The 17,503-nt window shown below is 49.7% G+C and overlaps 1 protein-coding gene across 2 annotated transcripts in view; it reads right to left on the bottom strand.

Moving 5' to 3' along the window:
- The window catches only part of SNX29 (sorting nexin 29), a 577,193-nt gene that overhangs the window by 485,918 nt on the left and 73,772 nt on the right, over positions 1–17,503 (bottom strand). For both annotated transcript variants that reach the window (XM_070460803.1, XM_070460804.1), the window contains exons 7-9: positions 16,339–16,587; positions 13,980–14,355; positions 2,897–3,015 (exon numbers count right to left, since the gene is read on the bottom strand). In XM_070460803.1, the coding sequence (XP_070316904.1) occupies positions 2,897–3,015; positions 13,980–14,355; positions 16,339–16,587 (744 nt within the window). The remainder of the gene's footprint in view (positions 1–2,896; positions 3,016–13,979; positions 14,356–16,338; positions 16,588–17,503) is intronic.

The following is a 17,503-nucleotide window of genomic DNA, read 5'->3' as shown; positions in this document are numbered from 1 at the left end:
TCCAGCATTTATACTAGAAACTGATTACATTACATATTGATCACCGCAACAGATCCAGCAACTGTCTGTCACCCACGGTTATTACAATAGCACTGACTACATCCCCTATGACTTTATTTATTAACCTTTCTGATCTTGAGCCACCTGAAATTATGCATGAAGTCCACATCCAGAGACAACCTCAGAACCAGGGAATAATAATAAACCAGCTGTTAGACAAAAGGGCTCCCACCTGCAGCGTCTGGAGACGGCCACGCGGGGGCAGCAGCGTCCACCTGTCACAATCGCATGACTGCCCCTCTCTCAAGAGCCCTGCGCCACGCAGGAAAGGCATTTGGAAGAAGTGAGGCCATAAGTCATCTCTACAAACAGCAGGCAAGAGGCAGCACAGACCTTCATAGATGCACTGGCCGCTGCTCATGTCTCTTTCCAGGAAAAAGAGCAAAATCCGTGCCCCTGGGGGGCATCAAGGCCAATGTCAGGAGAACACATGCACACTAGACAAACTCCTGGTGTCAAGGCCCCAACCAGGCCTGGAGCGGGACAGGGGGACGGAAGGGAGCTCATCTCGCTCCCTAAGCCATCTGTCCCGTGACCTCCTCCGTTTTCACCTAGCTCTGCTCGAGATTCCCCGCTCTTAAGGGGTTGAAAAAGGGAATCCTAAGAGGAAAAGGATTCTCTCCCTTTTCCTTCCACCTGCTGTCCTCACGAAGCTACTCTACTCACTCCCACCTCTTATTTTTCTTAATTTATATTAGAGTATAGTTGCTTTACAATGTTGTGTTAGCTTCTACTAACACAAGTGAATCTGATATATATATATATATATATATATTCCCTCTTTTTTGGATTTCTTTCCCCTTCGGGTCACCACAGAACGCTGAGTCTCCTGAGCTACACAGAGCCGGGATCTGATGTGAGTGGCATGCCCGCCAGGTCACGACTCCTTCAGCTCTGACTCTAGCATCTTTAAGCAGCCTGAGAACAACACGCTTTCCGTGAGAAGTCCCCACCAACAGCGGGTTTGCCCCTCAGGCTGTCCTGGCAGCTTCGTTACTGTAGTAAATTAAAAAGCTGGCAGACAGGCTCACACCCAGCATCCCTGGTGAGGAGGTCGGGGTCCACTCACCAGGGACAAGATGGAGCCTCTGGGTCTGGGAGGCTGACAGCGTGAGGAGGGACCGAGAGAAACCCGCCAGGCCAGGGGACAGCTGCCAGCAAGGACCCCAAAGGCTGGCCAGAACCCCAATGTGAAGAGCACGCAGCCAAGGCCTGGGGGCAGCCGGACGCGCCAGCCCAGCGGCAGTTCACGGCCCGGCCAAAAAGCCCACCGGCGGGGGTAGAATAAGGGGCGTGGGCCCCACGGATGCTGTGAAGGAGCCCTGGGAACCCTCCAGGGGTCCTAGACGAACATGAGGACCACCTACTCCCTGCCGGCAGCCCCACTTCGCAGACACTCCGCCCGAGTCTGCACTGTCCCTGCACGTCCCCGCCTGGGGGGCTCGGACCCCAGCTGGTCACCCGTGCGGAAGGAGGGCAGGGGCTCCCAGACCGGCCCACCCCAGGCTTCACCCGAGACCCAGGCAGAAGCTCTGGCTGGTGCAAGAGACGCGGCCGGGGCAGTGTGTCGGCACCTCAACCAGGTACAGACCAGATGGGAGGGGGAGAGGAGGGGGGCAGACCTCCACCAGGAAGGGGGGCGCAGGGCCAGGAGGGCTGCGGGCCGGGCCAGGCCCCTCCACCCCCGGGTTTCTGCCTCCGGCACCCGCAGGACGCCCCCGTCACCCCACTGGGACGAAGCCAGCGGGGAGCCTGTCCGGGCCCTCCTGTGCGCCCGGCCTCTCCCCTCAGACCCCCTCGGGGGGCCTCCGCCCCACGTCTGAACGGTGACTCCCCTTCCTTGTGGGCTGCAGTCAGGAGGGACTGAGCTAGCCCAGACCGAGCACTGTGCATTCCCCGCCGCCGTGTGCGCTTCCCCAGAGAGACCAGCCTGGCGGACGGCGGCCACTCAGACCAGCAACACGGCCTGCACCTTCGAGGTGACCGCCGCACCCCCCAGCCCCGACCGCACCCGGGAACGGGCCAGCCCTGCCCGAGCTAGTCTGAGGGGCTTTCTGCTCCTCACGCAGCACCAAGACAACCGTCTGGCATCCGGCTCTGAATGTCAACAGCTTCCGGAGCAGCCGGTGGGCTCCCGTCCACAAACATCCAGGGCTTACTAAACCTGGGCCCACGAGGTGAGAGGGGCGCCCACACGGCGGGTGCGGGGAGGCCTCGCCGACACGGTGGTCCTGCGGGGGCACCGAGAGCGGCCCAGCGCTCCCCTCTGCCGGGAGCCACGCACAGCCGCCCAGCCGGGAGTGCCGGGCTCAGCCACGACTCCCACCCTCACCCCGACACCTCCCACCACGACCCGCTCTAGCTGAAGAAAGCAGTAACAAACCACACGTGCGTTCCCGCTGCCACAAGGGACGGGACAGGAAGGCTTGCCCACTTTTCGCCAAGCTTACTCCCTGACCTCCAAGCCCTCAGCTGTCAACGGTGGGAGGGCCTTTAGAGCTACGGGTTCTGACCTTCTCCTTCCTCCTGAGAGGCAAAAATAATGGTCACCGTTTGTAAGCCACCAAGGTCAACAGATCACTGCCAAGAAAGGAAGCGGGCCTGGGGGCTCCCGGGTGACGTGCCAACACCCGCTCAGCCGAGAGCACCGCAAAATACCCTGGTTCATTCAGCGAGGAGTCAAGCTGAAGCCACTGGGGCTCCCCTGCTGGTGGGGCCACCTGCTCTGAGACCCCACCTCCTGCCCCCCCCACAGACGTGACCCCTGATCCGGCCCCTCCTGCCGCTGGTCCGGCCACGACCCCTGGGGCGGTAGGGAGGAACCGGGGACACCCACCTGCAGGCCCGTAGGAGCCCACGCCGCTGACCGGGAAGAGCACCTCAGCGTGGCCGTGCAGCACCTGCAGCGGGGCCCAGCCGTGCATCTGGGAGAGGCAGGCGCCCCCGTCCCGCGGCCTGGGGGAGAGAACACAGCTGCGGGTCAGGGCCCCACCCAGCCTCCCGGGGAACCAGCCAGGCTGGAAGGGGGCTGAGAACAGGAGAAGGCCCGGGCGGGAGCCGGGAGCTGGCCCTCCTGCGCTCGCTCCTTTAGCCCATGTATACTGAGCCTCTCCTACCTGCCAGGCAGTGAACACACATGTGTGCATGCACACATGCACGCGCACACACACACACACACACTCTGTGCTGGCAAAGAGCCAGCCAACAAGGTCCATCCTGCCCTCATGGAGCTTACAGTCTGCTGGGGGGTGCAGACATGAAGTATGTGTGTATGTGCTAAGTCACTTCAGTCATGTACAACTCTGTGATCCCATGGACTGTAGTCCACCAGGCTCCCCTGTCCATAGGATTCTCCAGGCAAGAATACTGGAGTGCGTTGCCATACCCTTCTCCAGGGGGATCTTCCTGACCCAGGGATCGAACCCTCATCTCTTACATCTCCTGCGTTGGCAAGCAGATTCTTTGCCACTAGCACCACCTGGGAAGCCCGACATGAAACATATGATCCCAAAAGAGAGTGAGAAACGGCAGCTCAGGTTCATGGGGCTGGTCAGAAAGGTGGTAGAAGGATTCTGTGAAGAAGGCAGGTTTGAAGTGAGTGGGGAGGGATGCGCTAGGGCCACGCCGGGAGGTGGAAGGGGGAACAAGGATGGAAGGGGAGAGGTGACATGTGCCAAGGCTGAAGCAAGAGGCGGCCCCACGGGCTCTGGGTTCTGCAATAAGCTTGAGCCAGTGTCCCTCTGCCTCACTGGTCCTCAAAACCTCAACAGTAAAAAAGGCAGAACCAGACCAAACCATGTCTGGGCCACTTCCAAGAAAGGAGATCAGCTCGAATATTAACCAGGCTCATGTGATCTGTTACAGTGTCACCTTACCCACCACGTGCCAAACTAGCCTGTTAGACCTTTGTGACGCCAGGCTGGTTCAGTTACACGGGTTTGAGAAAGTATCTGCCCACTGCAGCATCTGCTTCTGGGCAAGAAGCCGACACTGATAAATACCAGGATGCATCTGTGCAAGACTTGAAGGCTTATAAACCCACGTTGTAAATCAGATGTAAAAAGACCACAGCAGATCATAGTCATGGCTACTTAATGGAGGGAGGGAGGCAGAGAAGAGGAGCAGGAGGAGAAAGGAAAAGGAAAGGAAGGGGACGGAAAAGGAGGGGACAAAAACAACTCAAAGAGATCAGGCGACTTGTCCAAATCCATCACCTGGCCAGGACCAAGGCTGGTAGAATTCAACCCAGGTCTTCCAGATCCGGTTACTATGAGTCTCCTGGCCACTGCTCATCATTTACACGATGCATGTATTTCTTTCATATGGAGCAGGGATTAACAAAGTTTTTTTGGAAAGGACCAGATAGCCAATACTTTAGACAATGTGGCCATTGTGGCTGTTCAGTAGCTAAGTCGTGTCCAATTCTTTGCAACCCCATGGACTGCAACACGCCAGGCTCCCCTGTACTTCACCATCCCCTGGAGTTGGCTCAAATCCATGTTCACTGAAGTGGTGATGCTATCTAACCATCTCATCCAGTATACTTCTTTGTTGAGGGTTTTTTTTTCTTTGTTTTTTGATTGGTTTATAAAACTTTAAAAAATATAACAGCCATTCTTGGTCTGGGGACAGATTTGGCCAGCAGGCTAGTTTGCCAGCTCTTTTCTTTAACTTTTCAAAAATGTTATTTGTTTATTTGTGGCTACACTGGGTCTTCACTGCTATGTGCGGGCTTTCTCTAGCTGTGGCGAGTAGGGGCTACGCTTCACTGAGGGGCATGGGCTTCTCATTGTGGTGGCTTCTCGATGCAGAGCATGGGCTCCAGGGCGCTTGGGCTTCAGTAGTTGCAGCGCACAGGGTTTAGTTGCTCCACAGCATGTGGGATCTTCCTGGACCAGGGATTGAACTTGTGTCCCCGGCATTGACAGGTGGATTCTTTTTTTTTTTTTCATTTATTTTTATTAGTTGCATGCTAATTACTTTACAACATTGTAGTGGTTTTTGCCATACATTGACATGAATCAGCCATGGATTTACATGTGTTCCCCATCCTGAACCCCACTCCCACCTCACTCCCCATCCCATCCCTCTGGGTCATCCCAGTGCACCAGCCCCGAGCACTTGTCTCATGCAACCAACCTGGACTGGCGATCTGTTTCACACTTGATAATATACATGTTTCGATGCTGTTCTCTCAGATCATCCCACCCTCACCTTCTCCCATACAGTCCAAAAGTCTGTTCTATACATCTGTGTCTCTTTTTCTGTCTTGCATATAGGGTTATCGTCACCATCTTTCTAAATTCCATATATATGCATTAGTATACTGTATTGGTCTTTATCTTTCTGGCTTACTTCACTCTGTATAATGGGCTCCAGTTTCATCCATCTCATTAGAACTGATTCAAATGTATTCTTTTTAACGGCTGAGTAATATTCCATGGTGTATATGTACCACAGCTTTCTTATCCATTCATCTGCTGCCGATGGGCATCTAGGTTGCTTCCATGTCCTGGCTATTATAAACAGTGCTACGATGAACATTGGGGTGGGTGCACGTGTCTCTTTCAGATCTAGTTTCCTCAGTGTGTATGCCCAGGAGTGGGATTGCTGGGTCATATGGAAGCTCTTATTTCCAGTTTTTTAAGAAATCTCCACACTGTTCTCCATAGCGGCTATACTAGTTTGCATTCCCACCAACAGTGTAAGAGGGTTCCCTTTTCTCCACACCCTCTCCAGCATTTATTGCTTGTAGACTTTTGGATAGCAGCCATCCTGACTGGTATGTAATGGTACCTCATTGTGGTTTTGATTTGCATTTCTCCGATAATGAGTGATGTTGAGCATCTTTTCATGTGTTTGTTAGCCATCTGTATGTCTTCTTTAGAGAAATGTCTGTTTAGATCTTTGGCCCATTTTCTGCTTGGGTCATTTATTTTGGCAGGCGGATTCTTAACCACGGTGCCATCAGGGTCATTCTCCTTTGAGTCCTCTGGAGCTCCTGGTCACACATGTGATGCTCAGCCAGACACACAGGGAGAAGTGACCTTAACAGACTTTTGCCAGTTCCGTGACTGAGGCCTGCAGGTAACACACACCATGAGGCATGGGAGAGGAAGTGCCCCCACCTGTGTGCCCCACAGCAGAGCTGGGTGCTGGGGTGAACGTGGCTCTGTCTCTACAATCTGTAAAGAACTGCCTGCCTGCCCGGGGCTCCACTCCAGCAGCTGGCAACCAGGGGGACTCCCAGACAGACGCCCAGAGGCGGGCAGGGTGCCCCTCGGGACACAGCTGCAAAACCACAGTCCTTTCCTGGCCACTGTACTGGCTCCAGGTGGGTGGAATTTCCTGCTGTTTCTTTTCGTTGTTGTTGAATCTTTACTTCTGTAATTTTTTTAACTTATCTATTTTTAATTGGAGGATGACCGCTTTACAATGTTGTGCTCATTTCTGCCACACATCAACATGAAGCAGCCACAGGTGATACAAGTGTGTCCCCTCCGTCCCACCTCCCACCGCATCTCTCCCCCTAGGCTGTCACCAAGCAGCAGGTTCCCACTGGCTGCTTCACTTACATACGGCAATGTGTATGTTTCTATGCTACTCTGCTCCTTCTAAGGGGACATACACCTTGCCACTTTCCAACAACACGCGCAGAGCGCAAGCTGAAGTCAGGCCCCTCCCGCTGAGGTTCGGATCCACATAAAAGTGGGCAAGGGACCCCCAGCCCAGAAAGGGGTTACACTGAGGTCATTCCTGAGGCAGAGTCCAGTTCAGAGTACGGTGCCAACACCAGAATGGGTGATGCTTTTCATTAGAGAAGATACTTAAAAAAAAAAAAAACTAGAAAATGCCACAAAGAGGAGGGTAGTGTTAGTTGCTTAGTCGTGTCTGACCCTTTATGACCGGAGAGACAACAGCCTGCCAGCCTCCTCTGTCCAAGTGATCCTTCAGACAAGAGTACTGGAGTGGGCTGCCATTCCCTTCTCCAGGGGATCTTCCTGACCCAGGGATGGAACCCAGGTCTCCCGCATTGCAGGCGGATTCTTTACCATCTGAGCCAGCAGGGGAGCCCAAAGAGGAGGGGGAAAATAACACGCCCGAAGCCACGTTATCCAGAACATGACTGACATGGACACCATCGCTTCAGTGCCTTTTTCTTGACTTGCATACTTCTCTTTAAGAGGCTGTGACCCAACTAAATGTAGGTTTTTATAATTTCCTTTTTTCATTCACTATATAAGTTCTTCCTCACACTATGTGGATACTCTCAGATGTCATTTAAGATGTTTAAGATCCTGAACATTAAGATTTAAGATTTGAACTATGAAATACTCCACTGTTCACTGTGAATGATTCCTCGGTGGGCAGTACCTTTCGGTCAGGTCCACTGTACTGTCTCTCTAAATCAGCACATTGTCATCTGGAGGCAACAACCTTTGTTGTTTAGTCATTCTGCTTCCTGGCAGCGGAATGACTAAATCAAGGGGACTAAACACTGAGGGCAAGAGGAGAAGGGGACGACAGACGATGAGACGGTTGGATGGCATCACCGACTTGATGAACATGAGTTTGCGCAAACTCCAGGAGATGATGAAGGACAGGGAAGCCTGGAGTGCTGTGGTCCATGGGGTTGCAGAGAGTCAGACACAACTGAGCGACTCAACATCAGCAACAGAACATTTTTAAGGCTCCTGACGCTGTGTCACACTATTCTCCCCAGAGGGTGAAGGACAGGGAAGCCTGGAGTGCTGTGGTCCATGGGGTTGCAGAGAGTCAGACACAACTGAGCGACTCAACATCAGCAACAGAACATTTTTAAGGCTCCTGACGCTGTGTCACACTATTCTCCCCAGAGGGTGAAGGACAGGGAAGCCTGGAGTGCTGTGATTCATGGGGTTGCAGAGAGTCAGACACAACTGAGCGACTCAACATCAGCAACCGAACATTTTTAAGGCTCCTGACGCTGTGTCACACTATTCTCCCCAGAGGCCATGCACGTGGCCAACGCTCTATCAGGACGATGCGAGCGCCAGCCTCGCCTGATCTTTATACATGTTAACGCCGACTATGTGTCTGGAAGACTCTGAGCACTGAGAGCCAGCCATGCTGGCAGGGCGCTCACCCAGGTCCGCCCTCCACCTATTTCTCTTCTTCAAACTTGATGAAGATGATGGCAAAGTGCAGTGTCTGGTTTCACTATGTGTTTGCTTAGTTGCTATTTAAACAACTTTTTTCAGGCTTGTAATTCTTTTCGATTTATGTTTTCACCCCACTTCCCTGTTGTTTCATAGTGCACATATAAAGTGACAGGAAAACCCCTTTGTATAATAAAGATGTTATTCTTTTCTAAGAAAAATAATCAGGGGCTTCCCTGGCAGTACACTGTCTAAGACTTTATGCTTCCACTGCAGGGGGCATGGGTTTGGTCCCTGGTCAAGGATCCCGAATGCCACACAGCACAGTCAAAAAAAAGAAAAGCTACCACTTATAAATCAAATCCGCCTAAATAAAATCCCTTACGATTATACAGTAGAAGTGACAAATGGATTCAAGGGATTAGATCTGATAGAGTGCCTGAAGAACTAAGGATGGAGGTTCGTGACATTGTACAGGAGGCAGTGATCAACACCATCCCCAAGAAAAACAAATGCAAAAAGGCAAAATGGTAGTCTGAGGGGGCCTTAAAAACAGCTGAGTAAAGAAGAGAAGTGAAAAGCAAAGGAGAAAAGGAAAGATATACCCATATGAATGCAGAGTTCCAGAGAATAGCAAGGAGAGATAAGAAAGCCTTCCTCAGTGATCAATCCAAAGAAATAGAGGAAAACAATAGAATGGGAAAGACTAGAGATCTCTTCAAGAAAATGAGAGATACCAAGGGAACATTTCATGCAAAGATGGGCACAATAAAGGACAGAAATGGTATGCACCTAAGAAAAGCAGAAGATATTAAGAAGAGGTGGCAAGAATACACAGAAGAACTGTACAAAAAAGATCCTCATGATCCAGATAACCACAATGGTGTGATCACTCACCTAGAGCCGGACATTCTGGAATGTGAAGTCAAGTGGGCCTTAGGAAGCATCACTATGAACAAAGCTAGTGAAGGTGATAGAATGCCAGTTGAGCTATTTCAAATCCTAAAAGATGATGCTGTTAAAGTGCTGCACTCAATATGTTAGCCAATTTGGAAAACTCAGCAGTGATCACAGGACTGGAAAAGGTCAGTTTTCAATCCAATCCCAAAGAAGGACAGTGCCAAAGAATGTTCAAACCACCGCACAATAGCCCGCATCTCACAAACTAACAAAGTAATGCTCAAAATTCTCTAAGCCAGGCTCAGCAGCATGTGAACCATGAACTTTCAGATGTTCAGGCTGGATTTAGAAAAGGCAGAGGAACCAGAGATCAAATCGCCAACATCTGTTGGGTCATAGAAAAAATAAGAGAGTTCCAGAAAAACATATACTTTCTGCTTTATTGACTATGCCAAAGCCTTTGACTGTGTAAATCACAACGAACTGTGGAAAATTCTTCAAGAGATGGGAATACCAGGCCACCTTATCTGCCTCCTGAGAAATCTGTATGCAGGTCAAGAAGCAACAGTTAGAACTGGACATGGAACAACGGACTGGTTTCAAATCAGGAAAGGAGTATGTCAAGTCTGTATATTGTCACCCTGCTTGTTTAACTTATATGCAGAGTACATCATGCGAAATGCCGGGCTGGATGAAGCACAAGCTAGAATCAAGATATTTGGTGGGAGAAATATCAATAACCTCAGATATGCAGTTGACACCACCCTTACGGCAGGAAAGCAAAGAAGAATTAAAGAGCCTCTTGATGAAAGTGAAAGAGGAGAGTGAAAAAGTTGGCTTAAAACTCAACATTTAAAAAACAAAGATCATGGCATCCAGTCCCATCATTTCGTGGCAAATAGATGGGGAAACAATGGAAAAGGTGACAGACTTTATTCCTCGGGCTCCAAAATCACTGAAGATGGTGACTGCAGCCATGAAATTAAAAGACACTTGCTCCCTGGAAGAAAAGCTATGATTAACCTAGACTGCAGAGACATTACTTTGCCGACAAAGGTCCATCTAGTCAAAGCTATGGTTATTCCAGCAGTCATGTATGGATGTAAGAGTTAGACTATAAAGAAAGCTGAGCACTAAAGAACTGATGCTTTTGAACTGTGGTGTTGGAGAAGACTCATAGAGTTCCTTGGACTGCAAGATCAAACCAGTCAATCCTAAAGGAAATCAGTCCTAAATATTCACTGGAAGGACTGATGCTGAAGCTGAAGCTCCAATACTTTGGCCACCTGATGCAAAGAACTGACTCATTGGAAAAGACCCCAATGCTGGGAAAGATTGAAGGCAGGAGGAGAAGGGGTTGACAGAGGGTGAGATGGTTGGATGGCATCACTGACTCAATGGACATGAGTTTGTGCAAGCTTCGTGAGTTGGTGATGGACAAGGAAGCCTGGTATGCTGCAGTCCCTGGGGTCACAGTCTCGGACACGACTAAGCGACTGAACTGAACTGAATCACTTATAAATATTGAGGTGGGAGGCACAAGATCTTTCCTCAGTCATCCAAGAAGTGGCTTAATTGCCAGCACGTGGAGTGTAAACCCAATATTTGGCCAACAGCGCATCTATTAATAAAAAACAATCAGAGCATTTGACTTTGCCAGAGGCCGCTGCCACCCAGCATGTGCATCTCCCGGCCTGGCCCCTTTCCTCCCACAAACCTGGCCACGCTATTAAACTCTAAAGTCCCGGCCCCTCCAGGTTCCTAGACCTTTCACATGAATCTAGCTTAGAAGCAAAATCAAAGCATTACTCAGTAGGCCATCTCATCACTGCTCTTTCCCCAAGATGCTCTGCAGGATGTTGGCTCAAGATCCCCTCTTTATGCCAGGGAGCAGCTGTCCATAGTCCACAGGAGGCCCAGTGGCCTCAGAGGGCCGAGCCTGTAAAGGTCAGCCTGCTCTGTTTTGTGTCTCACACATCACAATGCCGGTGGCTGCCCCAGCTCGCAAGCTGGCCTCCCCTCACTGGCGCTGGTCCAGCGGGAAGAGAAACGACTGTCTGAGGCCACAAAACCAACTCATGGAGTGATGCAACTCGGAGATGCGCTTACCTAGAGTGACAGAAAATGCAAATGGCATTTCCTAAAAGGCCCACGGGAAGAACCATAGGCAGGTGTGATGGTTAACTTTATGTGTCAACTTGGCTAGGCCACAGTACCGAAATATTTGACCAAATGTTATTCTTGATGTCTCTGTGAAAACATTTGGTTAGATGAGATTAAAATGTAAGTCAGGAGAGCGCGAGTAAAGCAGATCACTCTCCATAAGTCAGGGGGGCCTCACGTAATCAGTTAAAGGCCTCAACAGAAAAACACAGATGTTCTCCCCCCAAAGAAGAAGAAATTCTGTCAGCCAATTGTCTTCAGATTTGAACAGCAGTCCTCCCCTGGGCCTCCAGTTTGCAGGTCTACCTTGCAGATTTTAGACTTGTCAAATTCCACAATCGCATGAGCCAATTTCTTAAAGTAAATCTCTGAAGATACATACATACGTATTCTTAAAGTAAATCTCTGTAGATACATACATAGATACACATGCAGAAACACACACATATACACTATCGGTTCTGTTTCTCTGGAGAACTCTTAACAGCATGGGTCACAAGACTGGATCCAGGTAAAAAATCACCCATACCCAGTGAGCAAGAACAATGACACAGGGGGACTTCCCCAGGAGGAAAAAACCTTGGGCAGAAAGAAAAATGGAGCCAGTGCAACCTAACCTTAATCCTGGTTTTGCCCATTGCTTTGACAAATCTCAACTCTCTACATTAAAGAACCTGGTTCTTTCATCCATCAAGTGGGGTGACACCCACGAACACCCAGAGATCACTCTAAGTATTAGGATACAGTGTGTGTGCAGCTTTCAGTGTCTGGCCTGTCCTAGATGATACGGAGGCAATGCTACTATCGTGAGCATCCACGTGAATGAGGATAAGAGTAAAAATCAAAGACAAAAACAGGCAGAGACTCACAAGAAAGAAAAAAAAACTCTGACTCAACACATGGAGACGCCAAGCTTAGGACTGGAGGCACACTTGGCCTCTTTGGTGTCCCGTGGGGTCTCGGCTTCTTCACTGGACACTTTTGTGGGCCAGTTCTGATGACAGCCGTGACTAGGGTGGCACTGCACACTCCAGAGCTCAGGTGAAGCAGTCACTAGTTGATTCAGCATCAAGAGTAAGAGCAGGACTTCCCTGGTGGTTCAGTGGTTAAAAGTCCACCTGTCAATGCAGATGACACGGGTTCGATCCCTGGTCCGGGAAGATTCCACAAGCCACGGGGCAGCTAAGCCCATGCATCACAACTACAGAGCCCACTCTCTAGAGCCCACGCTTTGCAAAAGAGAAGGCACCACAATGAGAAGCCTGTGCACCGCAAGTGAGAGCAGTCCCCGTTCTCTGCAACCGGAGAAAAGCCCTCACAGTAATGAAGACCCAGCAGAGTCAAGAATGAATGAATGAATTTTTTTAAAAAGGGTAAGAACAAGGACAGGAATGATTACAAGGGTTACAGCGCCACAGCAGTCACAGCTGCGAGGCTTTCTCGACGTGCCAGCACCAATGCCCAAGGCCTCACATGAAGGGTCCCAGTGACTGGACAACAACTCTGCAAAGCACGTGCTGCTGTTCTCTCAGATCTCAGGGGAGGCCTGAGGCTCTGGGAGGCGAAGAAACTCGTCTGTCCTAGTCTAAGCTAAGCCGCGGAGCTAGTAAATGAGAGCCCCGGTTGTCAAGATTCTAAGGTTCAATCTCCTAACCTTGCTTTTCTGCTTCACAGGTTCACCTGCATCAAGCCCCTCTTGAAGATATAAACATACGACAGCTCCAGTGTTAAGGTGATAAGTGCAGGCAAGTTACCCTGCGGATAAACACAGAAATTACCAGCCGGAGACTGTTCTCTAGAACACCTTGCCTCTCTCCTGAACTTCCTGGGCTGGTGGCAAGTAAGACATGTGAGCAAAATTCAAGGAATAAAATGAAAGACCTAAACACAAAGCAAGAATTTCAGGTCATACATCTTGACACCAATGCTGCAGTAAGTACTGTTCCAACAATATATATGTTCCCTTCACTTAGTTCTCAGGAATAGAGTAAACTCATGCTCCTTCCCCCAAAATCAAGATCTGAATAATGAAAGATGCCACAAACAAATAAAAAACTTGCAGTCTAATGTCACCCAAAACTGCAGAAAGAGCCAGCAGCCTGTGTACCACCCTTTTTTTTTCTTAACATTTTTTAAGATTTTTTTTTTTTAATGTGGACCTTTCTTTAACTTATTTATCTGGCTATGCTGGGTCTTCATTGCTGCGTGGGCTTTTTCTCTAGTTGTAGCAAGCAGGGGCCACTCTCTACTGTCTCTAGTTGTGGTGGGCTTCTCATTGCAGTGGCTTCTCTTGTGGCAGAGCACGGGCTCTAGGGTGTGCGGGCTTTAGTAGCCGCAGCCCACGGGCTCAGCAGCTAGCAGCTCAGCTGCAACTAGCAGCTCTCGGGCTCCAGAGCGCAGGTTCAGCAGTTGTGGTACACAGGCTGAGTTGCTCCGAGCCATGTGAAATCCTCCCAGACCAGAGATCGAACCCGTGTAACCTGTGCTGGCAGGCAGATTTCTGAGATGTGGACCATTTTTAAAGTCTTTATTGAATTTCTCACAATATTGCTTCTATTTTGCATGTTTTGGTTTTTTGACCTTGGGGCACGTGGGATCTCAGCTCCCTGACCAAGGATCGAACCCACATCTCCTGCACTGGAAGGTGAACTCTTAACCGCTGGATCACCCGGGACGTCCCTTACTACCCTTTCGTAAAAGCTCTAGGATGGAACTTACTTCTCTGGCGACTCCGAGTGGCCTGGGCGCTTCCTTCCTGGCGTGCTCCCGTATACGTCATCCTCGTTTTCGTCCACGTCTTCATCATCAATGCTTTTCACATCTAGCTTCTGGTACCCAAACTCCCCGTTCAGAGACAGAGAATCAATTTTCCAAGAGTTGCTGCCCTGACTTCCGTTGGAATTTGGCCCAAAGGGGCTTTCAAAGGCCGACATGATATTGATTGAGGACCGGTCGGAGTTCTCCTCTGAGCTCTCCCCTGCCCCGGGGATCTTCTTAAAAACATCCCCGGAGCTCTGCTCGTCTTCCTCATCATCAAACGAGATGATGTTGGTCACCTTCTTTTTCTTCTTCCGCTCCCTTTTACATCTGGCATCTGGCAAAAGATATGAGATAAGAAAAAGCAGGCGAGAAAAAGCAATGATCGACCCATCCTGCCTCTAGACTGTGGAAAATCTCTTACTATTCTACTCAAAAATAAACTGAAGATAAACTCAGACCTTTTGTTCAATCCTTTGGGGGGAAAAAAAAAAATCTGTCTATGCGAGACCGAGCAAAATGGATGTGGGCCTCTACTTCTGGTTTGAAATATGTCACAGAGCACACATTACAATCACTCCTTCTAAGCAATCTTTCCAAGCACTTTGATTCAAAAGATGAATCATTACTGAAATGATTTTTACCCTTTCACTTTGGAAAACACTCTCATGGCTGGGAGATGAGACCAAGAAAATCAGTTTAGGGATTGTAACTGATTGTTCAACAGCCACAATTCCTCCCAACCCTGCAAGGTGCCCCTTTTCAGTAGGACTGCTCCCATCATGGGTGGTGCCTATTTCTCCACCCTCCTGAATCTAGGCCAGCTTAGTGTTCTGCTTTTAAGAACAGAATGTGGCAGAAATAACAAATGTGTGAATTCTAGAGCCCAGGCGTTACCCTCATAGAATACTGCCCTGAAACTACCACAGAAGAAGCCAGTCTAACTTACTGGAGGATGAGAGGCCAACGTAGGGGAAACTGAGATGCCCCAGCCAAGAGTCAGCACCAACTCCAGATGCGTGAGTGGGGCCACCTTGGGCCTTCCAGCTCAGCCACCAGCTGAATGCAGCCCCATGAGGGAGCCCAGGGTGAAAACCAGCAGAAGAACCATCCTGCCAACCCACAGACTCACAAAAAAAGGAATAAATTGAGGTTGTCTGTTTTAAGCTACTACATTTTGAAGCTGTTTGTTAAGCAGCAAAGACAAACGGAAACAGAAGTCAAGACTGCCTTGGCGCCTAGCACCTAGGTGAGCCAGCTTGTTCACTCATCTTAATCATCAACCTTGGGTGTGAAGCATTTTGGAGCCAATTCCAAAAAGACAGATCCACCCACTAAGGTGTGACGTGGGGATGCATCACCACCAGCGTGCCACAACTTGGAGACAATGTCAAAAGCAGGGTTCCCAAAATGGATGGAAAAAGATAGTCCTCTGGGTGTACAAATCCCAGCATATCTGGTACAGTCATCAACAGTCCATGTTGTTTGCATGAGGTCTCTGCTCAAGGAGAGGGGTGGGCCCTCCTGGTGGTCCAGTGGTTAAGACTCTGCACTTCCAATGCAGGGGGCACAGGTTCAATCCCTGGTCAAGGAACTAAGACCCCACATGCCCTGAGGCACAGCCAAAAAAATGTTTTTAATAATTAAAAAAAAAAGGAGAAGGCAAGACAGGTAAAGCCAGTGTATACTAAAGACTTCACAGAATTCTGAGCTTCCCCATCATTAATAACTCCAAAGGAAGGACCATGATTACTGCCTTATTTAAGGGATTTGAGAATACCAGGGATTAAGCCCTTATACCCAAAATTTCCTATTTTGCTGTTTCAAAGTTCTGGATGTGCCAGAAGGTTCAAGGGGGGCACTGTAAAACTTCTTACAAAATTAATCAGGACTGAATCCACTTTCCTTTGCCTACCCAGAGCCTAGAGTCAAAACCGACCATCTCCTCTCTTTCCCTGGCCTCCACTTAAACGTTACCCCCTCAACAGTCTACATTCTCCAGAGCACCCTAGGCTGGGCTTTCATCCCACTGATCAGAAGGATGATTAAACGAATGAATGGATGACAGGACGAAGGGCAACCTCCTCTGGCTTCACGTGACCATCACGCCCTCCCTCTCGGTATGCCCTGACTGAGCTGCTGGCTTGGCTACCTTGTCATCTTCACACCCCAGGAAGCCTCTCAGCACGCTTTCGGAGTGAATAAGAGTAAGACAGACAGACAGAAACGCGAGCTGAAGATACCAGTGCATCGGATTTCGCTTCCCTGGGTGCCCCCATCCGCCTCCCCGCCCGACCCTGGTCCCCGCATCCTCGCTCACCGGCACTGATGTGCTTGGACACCACGGGCAGGGGGTCGGTCTCCTGCTCAGCTCTGCTGAGGATGGAGACAGCCGAGGACGCTGTGATCTCCCTGAAAAGGCTGCTCACTCCTTGCGTGGACTCCTTCAGCAAGGAGGTCACATTCTGCGTGGATTCCTTCAAGAGGTCCGAGACGGTGGGAGCAAACTTACTCTGCCCGTTTAAGTCCTTGTTGTCGATGTTAATTGCGAAGAGTATGGAGTTCAGACCTACCCCCCGAAAAGGGAGAAGTCTGGAGTGTCTGCTGTTCAACAGTCACACTTCCAACACAATAAACAAGCTGCGACGTTAGAGGACATAAGAGGGTACACACTCATCTCAAACGGTGACTTAAAAAACAATCAAACAACTCCCACAAAACTGGGGTCAGGAGACACCACTATCATGGGAGTTGAGTCCTCCAAAGTCTTCCCCTATTTGTCAGGAAGACAAACTCAAATAAGAAGTCAGTCATGGGGAGGGGAAGGCTTAAATTCTGGGGTCAGACTGCCTGGGCTGAGCCCCAGCACGGCCGCTCAGCAGCTCTGAGACCTTGGTCAAGCCATTCATGACCTCTCTGAGCTTCAGTTTCTTTATCTATAAAAGAGGGACAACAGCCTCTCTTACAGAGTATTAAAGACCATCACCCACCAAAATCAGCTTGGTAAGCAATCAAAAAATGACATATACACACTATTGTGCAAAATAGGTAATTAGCAGGAAGTTGCTATATAACACAGGGAGCCCAGCCTAATATTCTGTGATGACCTAGGGGAGTGGGGTAGGAGGGGGGATGGAGGATCAAGAGGGAGTGAGTGAGTGACAGTCATTCAGCCGTGTCCTGCTCTCTGCGACCCCATGGACTGGAGCCCACCAGGCTCCTCTGTCCATGGAATTCTCCAGGCAAGAATATTGGAGTGGGTTGCCATTTCCTTCTCCAATCAAGAGAGACAGGATATATAAAATTATGGCTGATTCGCGCAGTCATATGGCAGAAACCAATACAACACTATAAAGCAATTATCCTTCAATTTAAAAAAAAAAAAAAACCATGCGCCAATATCATGTCCACTATACCTTCAGGCAAAAACGTGCACTGGTCTCCTATGGCCTACATACAACATCATGGTCATCTGACTCTTCCTC

Source organism: Odocoileus virginianus, chromosome 33, assembly GCF_023699985.2.
Source record: "Odocoileus virginianus isolate 20LAN1187 ecotype Illinois chromosome 33, Ovbor_1.2, whole genome shotgun sequence".
In the NCBI taxonomy this organism is placed as follows: domain Eukaryota; kingdom Metazoa; phylum Chordata; class Mammalia; order Artiodactyla; family Cervidae; genus Odocoileus; species Odocoileus virginianus.
The sequence above is the reverse complement of the archived record's forward strand: the minus strand, read 5'-3'. Positions and strand labels throughout refer to the sequence as shown.